This window comes from Rhagoletis pomonella, unplaced genomic scaffold (genome assembly GCF_013731165.1).
Source record: "Rhagoletis pomonella isolate Grant_MI unplaced genomic scaffold, Rhpom_1.0 Rhpom_scaffold_00004, whole genome shotgun sequence".
In the NCBI taxonomy this organism is placed as follows: Eukaryota; Metazoa; Arthropoda; class Insecta; order Diptera; family Tephritidae; genus Rhagoletis; species Rhagoletis pomonella.
In genome coordinates this window covers 28209204-28220383 of record NW_023458558.1, presented here as the reverse complement: position 1 = coordinate 28220383, position 11180 = coordinate 28209204, and the positions used below count along the sequence as shown (strand labels likewise).

The window sequence follows — 11180 nt, the reverse complement described above, 5'->3', positions numbered from 1 at the left end:
AGATTTAAAAAAAAGTTCACAAGTAGCGCTAAATTTTACGGTAATTTAACATCAGCAGCAGCAAAATGTATCTATCACTGCTCGATTTCAGCGACATCAATGCTGCAATATTTTAGCTATCGTATTAATATGCGAAGATTACTTACTCTCTATATCTATATCGCATAATTTATTCTGTGAAAAGTAACAAATGTAATACATATACAGTGCCGGACAAAAGTATTGGCACAGAGAATTTTTCGCAATATCTGAAGTTTTTTATTCTAATTTATTTTCGATAATTTTTTATAAATATATAGTTCGTCCTACACCAAAAATCATAAAAACTAAATCTCTAAATTTTGTGCAAAACTCAGGAAAATTCAATAAATTTGCATACTTATTTGCAACTTTCTATTCAGATTTTTTAGAAAAATTCTAAGTATGAAGGTTTATAGCTCAACTAATTTTAGTATAACAAAGTGCAAGCTTGAAGGTGCTAAAAAATCAGTCAGGTTCTTCCGTACAAAGTATGTTCGACAATTATTTTTTGTATGGAGAAAATGCGCAACACCTTCTACTAAAAAAATGTCCAAAAATCAACGCAATTTTTTAGATACTTCAAACTTGCACTTTGTTGTACTAAAATTAGTTGAGCTATAAAACTACATACTTAGAATTAATTTATTGAATTTTTCTGAGTTTTGCACAAAGTTTAGAGATTTTGTTTTTATGTTTTTTGGTGAAGAACGAACTATATTTTTATTAAAAAATATTGAAAATAAATTAGAATAAAAAACTTTGCATATATTGCGAAAAATTCTCTGTGCCAATACTTTTGTTCGGCACTGTAAATATGTGTATATAGTAACACAGCTTTTTGTTCTTTTCTTCCTTTCTTCATTTCTTGCCTATTTGGTTCATAATATTAACGAAATGCAATGAAATTTTCTAAATAAACTAAAAGACAATAACTTTTGCAAAACAATTGCTGCAACTAATAAAACGATACATATGTATGAATTGGGACATATTTTTGTACACAAAAGCACTGGTATTGTTCTCTTCTCTTATATATTTTGACGCTTCCCATTTACAATTCACCACCTACGATGACGCTTCTTGCCTACTATTCGGCCGTTTACGCCGCCGCGGCACAACTTTACGCATTGTGCGATCGACATCTCCCACCAGCTGTTCGATGACGTCCTCCAAAGCGGCAACACGCGCCGTCAAACTGTCAATGGAAAAACGAAAATTTTATTAACAAGGAAAATATTTAGCGAACTGCGATATTCGTGAAAGAATGAGTCAAAACTTTAAAAAGAAAAGAGAGCGTGAGTACTAGGTACCCGTGAGATTGTATATGTCATTTCTTGACTAGTTTCTAACTACCCCGCAATTATCCTGAACTAATTCCAAATTGTCCTGAAGTAGATCTGACATGGTTCTGAAAAGTCGTGAACTTGTCCCGACAACAAGTCTAGAAATGGTCAGGAAATGGTATCTTACTAGTCCCAAAACCAAAGCCAAACTAGATCCAAAATGTTCCTGAAACTGTCCTGAACTAGTCTCGAAATGGTCCTGAAATTGTACTTAACAGCCCCGAAACGGTCTAACAAGCTTCGAAATGGTCCCTTATATAAAAATACCCATACCGACAGCTAACCACGTACCAAGAACAAAAGGTGTGATCGAAACTAAATTTTGCTTTCGTAGTTTTTGTTCCCAAGAACGCTTCAAAACTGCAACCAAATTGAGAACAAAACTGTCGAGAACATTCTCAATGCAAATTATATTAGAGAAAACCCTTATGGAATGATTCCAAAGAGATTAAAATGGAACAAAAGTCTCCACAACTTCTTAGAAAAGAACTTTCTCTCGAAGGACAATTTGGGAACTAAAGTCCCAGGAACTTTCAGTCCACGAAGGACTTAAACCGCGAACTTCTCTTGCACAAGAAATTAAAAATTTTCCATAAATGCTCAGGTCACCCTAATGATAAACGATGTCGAAGTTTAATTGAACCAGGCTTCCTCTGACTTAGAACTAAAAATTATGGTTCTCACCGAAAGGATTTTTCTTCCCAACACGAAGACCACCCTTTCATTCATAACGTTAAGTTCTGAAAACTTTTGTTTTCTAGCAGAACGTCCCCTAGACTTTTGTTTTTATTAGATTATCCTTGAAAATGATATCGGTACTTACGTTCTCATTTTATTCTCAGTGGAAACGTTCGCGAAAGTTTTGTTCTCATTCTATTCGTCTTGAGAACGTTTTCGAAAGTTTTGTTCACATTTTGTTTTTTACCTTTTGTTCTCATTTTGTTCCTCTTCAAACTGATCTTAATACTTTTGTTCTCCTTTAGTTCGTTTGTGGGAACGTTCTTGATATAACATTTTGTTCTCATGCAGAACTAAACCAAAACTGAAACGCATTCCCGTCCCCTGGTTTATACACAAAAAAAGTTCAAGGATTTTCTTCTTTGAGAACGATCTAATCATGTTCCTACATATATACGCTTCAAGTCTCATTCGATCACGCGTATACTGAATCGACCTTACCGACTAATCGCAGCAGCTTCTGCACTTTGTGTTTCCGATTCTTGTCTTCTGACGGGTTCAAAATAACTTGAAAGAAAATTTAATGATTATTTATGTAAATTCTAGTTATACTGCAACGTACTCTTAAATATAACACACTTACTCGGATGCGTTATCTTTTCGAAGCGAATGCTTTGATTGATCCCCTTCTCGCCTGCTCTCAGTGTGCGGCCCTCGTTCTTCATCGCTTTGTGCCGCCGGACGACAACATTTTGGACAAAATTTGTGCAGCAACTTACGCAGATACAGTGTTAAATAATTGCGACCACCTTGTACCTCACTTTTCACACTACTATAGGTATCGTTGATGATAGCCAAAAACATATTCTAAAATTCAGAAGTGGAATAAAAAATTTCATAGCACTTTTGTTGCTTATAATGAAACTCTTTAGAAGCTGCAATACCAGTAATATGAAGAACACCAAGAATATGTAGGTTAGGAAGTATATTGGACCCAGCACATGATTAGCCGCCTCGATACCCTCATAATCGAAGTCGCCCAAGATCATGCGTATCATCGTCAGCAATGACTCATAAAAATTGCGAAAATCGTAATGCACGTTGCCGAATAGTAGCAGACCTAACTGGGCGTAGGCCAGAAAGACAATGCCAAACATAACGCTGAAGCCCAAGAGATCGCGCAAGCACTGCAGAGGAAAGCATAGAAGTGAGGTGTCTTTTAATTTACTAGAAGGGAAGCTGCAAAGTTAGTTTTGAACTTACCGTACTCACGGTTGCATTAAACTGTCGCATTGTCTTATTGAAGCTAATGAATTTGAATATTTTGATGCAAACCAAAAATGTGCAAATTGCTAAAGTGTTGCGGTACATTAGGTTCCAGAAGCAGAAGGTGTCCAAAACCAGGAATTCGTTTGGCTTTTCTTCAAATTTCTTGTACAACGTGTTTACATAAAACGGATGCCAGATATTATAGATCAATGTTAGGTAGGCTAGCTGTAATTTAGGATGAGATTCACATAAAAATAGCGAAAGCTGCAGAGTAAATATGCACCAAAGCTCTCAAACTCACCACAATAATCAAAAAATCTACAAAGTTCCACATTATACGCACATAATTCGCCACACCGATACGTAGGACTTCCATAATCTCAACTATTGTATAATAGATGATAAACATATAAAATAGTATGCCTGTCAGCAGAACCCAAATGCCGTCCTTCCAAAAGACCGATGCCATTTTAACTGACTGTATGCTATACGAAGTAACAACACCACCAGTCGAGGGCAATTCGCCAATAAATCTGAAAATTAAATAAATCGCGATAAACAAACCTAAAAGCCTCCCAAATAACTTACAAATGCGACTCACTTAACATTATTCATTATATTTCGATTCGCATTAAACAGCGTGAATTCAACTATTATCAAACGTGAAGCGCGGTCTAGCCACTTTTCCGTCTTCAGATTGGACATAATTTGCTTATTTTCGTTGAAGTCGTAGGTGAAGTCCTTCACAAAACCACCGCTACGATAAGTGCTGATCTCACCCCAAATCGAGTGAGCTCCCAACTCATTCAACGTCTTATATTTGGCGCTGTAAATTGTCAACGGTTTTAATTACCCTAAACAAAATAGAAGCATCTCATTCTTATCCATCTACCTCTTAAACTCCTTGGAAGTATCCTCAACACCACTCGAATAATCCGCATAGCACTTATTAAAATATCTACCAAAGACATCGTGTACATCGCAACTGCCCTCCTTCACGCGTATTTGACGCAAGCGTGGTGGGCCTAATACAAGGTTCTGTTCCAGAAAAATTAGCTTATTCTCCACGCTATGGGTGCCCGCGGCACGCTCACCCGACGTGCTGGACTGGGAAGCGTTATCGCCTGTATTTCCATCGTCTGTATTTCCATCGCCTATATTTCCATCGCCTGTATTTCCATCGCCTGTATCGCCAACACCATGTAGATCGATAATGAATTTCGTTTCCAAAAATGCCCACATATCGGCTGTTGTAGCCAAATCGGCGAACCTTACGGAAGCTTCGTGTGTAAACGTGTTGACTTCGCGCGATAAGAACAGATTTTCGATGCCTTTGCTGAAGAAATACATTGACATGTGGCGTGAAGATGTCGCAACTGTGTGATGAATGAAAGTTCTAGTAGAATTTTAGTACTAACTTATGTACATATGTACGTCGAAGTCGAGAGCCCCTCACCTAAGAGCGTCACCGTCAGGAAGCACACATAGATACAGAATTCTATTAGTGCTGAACGTGCAGCATCTTCGTTCTCATAAGTGATCTGATGTGACTTCTTGGTTGCCTTTTTAAGTTGTCTATTTCGGTGACTTTCCATTTTTAGCTGCAGGATATTCGTTTAGTTTTTTCAATACAAAAACAGATTTCAATTTGTTTCTATTTTTTTACGAAATTGACACAACTCATTTTACATGCACAATATTTTTTGCAGCGAAAAACTCGTCTATTCAATTTTCATGATTCATGTTCAATTTTAGCTCGAGTAAAATTCAAAATGAGTTCAGTTTACTGGAATAAAATGTATGGTAGCGTTGATTTTTTTCGGCATTTTTTGCTGAGATTGTCAGAGATTATGTGTATGTATTTTAAAATTAAAAAAAAAGTTATGTGTGAAGCGTGAAATGGATTGGCCTTATCGGTAATAGTTGGCACTAAGAACCCTCGTATTCGATAAAAACAAGGGAAGATTATGACGAAGATTTACAGACCATTGTCCATTGGCGATGCCAAATACCACTGGCGGCATGAGAGAATTATAGGCAAAACAGACTTCGCGGTTTTTGTTACCTAAGCCACCGACATATGCCACCAATTGCACTCTCTCGTAGCAAATTGTTCCTGACCGGTTCAGTTCTGCAGCTCTTATTATCTTCCCCAACGTTCAAACACTGGAAGCGTGCCTTCCGTCTATCACAATATGATCGTTTCGATCTCTCGCTCCAAGCGCTCGTAGGGATCCGTCCTCGTCCTTCTCCTCCGACGGGGCATGGGAGCAAATGTGCGAGATGTTGAAGAAAGCTCGTCCACAGTACTCGGTGACGGAGTCTCTCTCCCACCACAAATGCATCCACGAAGGACCCAGAAATTCTTTGACTTTCCCCTTTGTAACGCATTTCTTTGATGGCGGTGATGCCCGCTTTTGTCCCATACGAGGTGCATGCCCTCAAACCGTAGTCTCTTAAATATTCGAAGTGGTTGTAATTAAAAGGGTGGGTTTCTTTCGAGGCTTTATTTTCTTTATTCTTTGAAAGGGGCTTTTACGTGGCGGGTCCCAAACCCAGCGCCCGACCAATTTCTGGGAGGGAGGTGGTTTCTTAACGGAATACACATTTATATAGCGAGCCGCTTGCTTCAAGGCAAACGCTCCCTTCCAGCCACACCTACTAGTGAACAGAGCCTGCAGTTTTCAGTGGGCCATAAAAACTAATCAATTGGAGTGGTCCCACCGAAGCTCGCTCTCTTTTTGCCGTCATCCAAGGGGATTGCTACCTGTATACCCAGAAAACGACTATACTTCATTGCACTCCTTAGTTAAACAAAATTATATATGTTTTCGAAATGGGGTTATCTTTATCCGAGTGCCTGGGGTACACGAGTACCTGATATGGGTTTATATGTGCCAGATTCCCCGGGTAAGAGTTTTTTCTCCGAGTACCTGGATAGATGGTTATCTTTCTTCGAGTACCCGGGTAGGGTAGATTTTTTCTTTGTACTTGGGTTGCGGGTTATTCTTGTCCGGTCATCAGGGGAAAGGTTAATATATGTATATCGGGGTGTCTGGGTAGCTAGTTATTTTCATCCAGGTACCCGAGTGGGAGGTTTTATTCAATCGGGTAGTAGGTTATTTTTATCCAGGTATTCGGATAGGAGGTAGTCTTGATCCGGGTAGTCAATTGCACAACCTGCCTGAATAATAGATTAAGAATCAAGTACAAGTTGAGTTGTGTTTACATATAAAGTGTACGTATACAATCGAAGGAGATTTATTTTTAATTCTCACTTATATTCGACCTTGACTATTTAAGAACAATTTTTATTTCGTATCAATAAAGGTTTCCCTCTGAGAGCAACCAATAAGGCGTTGTTGAAAAGGTTTCGGTTAACCTCCGACTGCTATTGTGATTCTCCTTCAATAAGTGTTATTATGGGAGCATTTGAATTGATTAATAGTTATCTCCGTCATATAGAAACTGGTGATAAGTTTTCACATTTTGCCGAAAAATTCAAAAATCTTTAAACTTTTTATATGTTTGACATTAACCTTGAATAACTTTTGGAGGAGTGAATTAATACAAAAATCATAACCAGCCTTATCATGAGTCTCATTTTCCCCTAACCGATTCACTTTTCACTTTTGGTTTCCATGATTTTACTATGGGCGGATGACAAATTTTCTGGTGAATTTTTTTTTTTAGGCGAAAGTCAGGATAAGGCAGAATATAATTTTTTACAGCCTTCATTTCCCTTTAAAAGTATACACCGCTCATTAAGTCTACGAGTTATAAAAAATAAAAATTTAACAAAAATAAAAATTCTTGTAATTTACTCGTACCTACATATATATTTGGAAAATAGAAATAGAAAGTCTACATTTGACAGGCGTCCTATTTCACTATCCCGAAAATATTCCAAAAATTGTTGTTAAAAAAGGGCATTTTTCACACAGTCCAATATACAACATACATATGTACATACGTACTCGTATATAGCATGGTGAAATAATTATTATTGTGCCATGTACATATATGTAAATGTAGTATTCTTTTTCTTATCATAGGCTTTACATCACTTATCACAGTAATGTATGTAAAATCCCTGCAAACCAAAGTTCCCGAAATCTTAACGAAATCTTTAGGAGTATCTGATTTCTGTAACGATTTTTTTCCGAATCTTCAAAGAAAATTATATGAAGTGGTTGACACGAACTCGTAAAGAAATTTCTGTACGAAAAATTCTGAAAAAAGTCTGCAAGAAATTCTTCACATAGCAGCATTATTTTCATTTCTTTACCGATTTTCTTCCGAAATTTCGTAAAAGAATGGAAGTGTGCGTAATTTATTTCATTTTAGAAAATTCGGCAAAAAATCGGATGGGATCTTTCCGAATTCTTTAAAATTTCTTTACGATTCAGAATACTCTGAAAAAATGGTATGCAGGGATATTTCATAAAATATTTGTATGTACATACACACACACATGTATCATGCACGCACATATGTATGTAGTCACAAGTCACTTTAAATTTAACAGACTCCTATAGTAAATAAATTAGCGTTATCATCAAGATTATGGTAAATCATCCAAAAAGTAGGAGGCCGGTACATATCTCATAATCTTTTTATACCGGTCGAGTAAAATGGTATTAAAGGTTTGCGCAAAGGCCGGTCGCATGATTTCGAAAAGTTCACGCCAGTTATTATTGAACAGATCGTGGGCACTATCCTCGAGCTCCTTGTTGTCGCCAAAGAGATTCGAAAAATGTATTTTAAAGCTGCCCACCTTGTCTATGTATGACGAAGCCGCAATAATATCCAGGAAATAGATTCCATCGATTTGTATGAGATTTGCTTTGCAAGTCACGCGAAATTCGATATTTCCTATTTAAGGAAAAAAAAGGAAAAATAGTAACGAAGCGGTAAATAATGGAAAATAAGTAAGTAGTAAAAAAATTATAAAAATTTAAAAAAACCGCTGCTACATACCAACATTGCTTTCAATCTTTCCCGCTCCATTCAAATTCAAAATCAAAATGCGCCCTTGCACCTTGTAATCGCCATCCATATGCACAGCAGGCGAAAGCAATTTGAACTCAATCGTGTAGTCCTTATCATTGACGCTAAACGGATATTTTTCCTTTCATACACTATTTAATCCAAAAATTTAAGATAATCGCTTACTTACGACGTTTTCAAAACTTTTGTGTCGCTCATGCCGTACACCGTCACATTGGTCAGCTCCGCTTTTATGTCGGCCAAGTTGGGCGTTTGCTGTGACAGTCGCACGCGCTTCACATGGAATGGGTCAATTGAACTGAGTCCTTTCAATCCAGGCACACCTAAACACCAAAAACCAGCAGATAGACAATGTTTTGAGTATGTACTTTGAATGACAGCTGAACAGCAGTTATAGCTGCTGAGACCTTCCATCCACTTACCACTGCGCCAATTGGAGAACAAGTTTTCGAAGGCATTCGCCAGACATTCACCATTGTTGGCATCGTGCAATTGACATGTCTGCAGAAATGAAGCTGCAAAACGAAATTAAATCAAATTTTCTGGGTAAGCAGGCAATTTTGCATTTTTCAAGCATCTATGCAAGTTTTTATTTTATCAGCAATTATTTACGTTTCTCTCTCAAGTATTCATGGCCACTGCTGACAAGTGCTGCAAGTTGACAACTGATTAAGGCGATGCGCGCAAAGTTTGCACTAAAGCTGAATTGGTGGAGCTGCTGCATAATTGCACTGCGATCTCGAACGTCTGTTTGCAAACTAAATACCAAAATATAAAAGTCATGCATTAAATTATAAATGGATATACATATATCTACATTCAGACATATATACATAATTTTAGTTTTGCGAACACAAATTATTATTTTGAATACTAACGAAGTCGAAGATCCACTTCAATATAATACAAACATATCAGTGATAAAATAAAATCACTGCAAAACAACTCCCTCAACACACTTTTCTGACTAGCACAACAATAAAGTCATAATGAACCACGCTGGTCCCGCCAACTACATTTTATTTTCCATGCATTATGTATTAATTTGTGCATGTATGTATTTGTACATATGTACATGTTTGCCTAAGTCATTTTGTTGAGTTTAAGAGATCTGATATTTTACTCCATATTAGTTTCCTAGTATTGAAAGATGGTTTTTTCCTACCACATCCATTTATATTGGAACCAATTTCGGACTTATTTAATGCGCAAATATGTATCTAAGCATATACATAATACACTTAAACAGGGACAACGCTTTTTCGCTATTTTTCGGGGTATTTTTCTTTTATTAAATTTCCATTACTTTCCATTAAAATACATAACATTATCTAAAAAAGGATCAGTCCAGCGCCTTCGTCTTGACCTACGGGTTGTGTCAGAGCCACAGCCGCTAAACTAAAACGTAGAATACGTGATAATAGTATGAGCATATTCAGGTTAAAAAACTGTACATTAGTTTTGATTTTATTTAATTGAATTTTGAACCCATCTCAAGTGCTACCCATCTTTTGAACTGGTGGCAGCCCTTTTTAATATCCTTAGTGTTTAAGCTAAATTTTTCCTAATACTCCTTCGCTTGACATTGAAATTTAGAACAGGTGGCAACCCTCCTTCAGTTACCTTAGAAATAAAATATCTTCAAAGCAGTTTCGATTGATATCCATATTTAAGTAATTCATTACATGGAATTCAACTTTGTAAAGAGCTGGGCAACTCTCTTTTAAATCTCCATAGTCTCTTTCGTCTGACGCTCGTATCTGGATACATATTTTAATTTTCGAACCACCTTAATTTAAATTTGAACTTGATTTTGTAAAAGGGTGGCAACTTAGAAATAAAGTTCCTTCAATGTCATCTTATTTGATATCCATATCGTAGTAATTCGTTTAAGTTCAAATTTGTACACAATAATATTTCTGTTGCTCCAAGGAACCTATATCCCGAAAATAAAGATTATATCTGCAAATCATAAGTTGCTAGAGCACTTTAAAGGTTATGAATAACACCAAAATAAGCACATATTTATCGACAGAAACCGAATTGGTTACTTACAAAAATGAATCTGTCGATAGGCTTGGAATTTTGTCTTTGAAACGGCACACTTTTCTTTGAAATCGCATCACTAGTTCTCATGCAATAAGCGTTATGTGAAGCTCTAAAAATTACAACTACAACACTTGAGCATAGCCTCCATATCGAAACGTAAAAGAAAATTCAACAAATTTTCATCATACTTTTTTGTAAGAATTTTTTTGGAGTACGTAGTCTTGTAGCCCATTCAATTTTAGTATAACAAAATGCAAGTTTAGAGTAGCTGCAAATAACGGTTGATTTTAGAAAATTTTTTTTACTGACGCTCTTTCGAAACCTATCCATATAAATACATACTTAACTTATGCAACATTTTTTTGTTTGTGTTAAAACAAACAACACAACTAAAGCACGTTTTCTATCGAAAAAATTAATATCTATGTATTAAAAAATGTTGTGCTTTGGTGGTTGGTTTTATCCTCCTTTTCGACTTTGTTTGCTTTTACTTGAGAAATGTCAGCGCCGACAGGACTTGACTTTTCAATCAGTAAATACATAAAGACAGATTCATTTTAATGGAATGATGGACAAGTAAGAAAGCTTAATTTGTATGAAGTGCAATAAATTTGTGGTTTGTGAACACACTTGACCTCGTTCAAAATTGATTGGGCTACAAAACTGCGTACTCAAATAAATTCTAAAAAATCTGATTAAAAAATTGGAAATTTGCATGAAAATTTATTGAGTTTTCCCGACTTTTGAACAGAGTTTAGAAATTACATTTTTATGTTTTTTGTTATAGTATGAACTATATTAAAAAAAAAA

General features: G+C 36.2%; 2 protein-coding genes across 2 annotated transcripts; both read right to left on the bottom strand.

Moving 5' to 3' along the window:
* Positions 1–1042: 1042 nt before the first annotated feature.
* LOC118738187 (polycystic kidney disease 2-like 1 protein) lies at positions 1043–4906 on the bottom strand. Its single transcript, XM_036469110.1, has 10 exons — positions 4768–4906; positions 4511–4687; positions 4204–4435; positions 3913–4137; positions 3613–3844; positions 3306–3536; positions 2987–3229; positions 2686–2909; positions 2544–2609; positions 1043–1216 (listed from the first exon to the last, which is right to left on the bottom strand). The coding sequence occupies exons 1-10, from the start codon at positions 4904–4906 to the stop codon at positions 1087–1089; spliced, it is 1899 nt and encodes a 632-aa protein (XP_036325003.1). The 3' UTR covers positions 1043–1086.
* A 2849-nt stretch (positions 4907–7755) lies between these two features.
* On the bottom strand, positions 7756–9060 carry LOC118738453 (circadian clock-controlled protein daywake-like). The gene is made up of 5 exons (XM_036469392.1): positions 8934–9060; positions 8744–8836; positions 8491–8644; positions 8292–8425; positions 7756–8186 (listed from the first exon to the last, which is right to left on the bottom strand). The coding sequence occupies exons 1-5, from the start codon at positions 9043–9045 to the stop codon at positions 7876–7878; spliced, it is 804 nt and encodes a 267-aa protein (XP_036325285.1). The 5' UTR covers positions 9046–9060; the 3' UTR covers positions 7756–7875.
* Positions 9061–11180: the final 2120 nt, after the last annotated feature.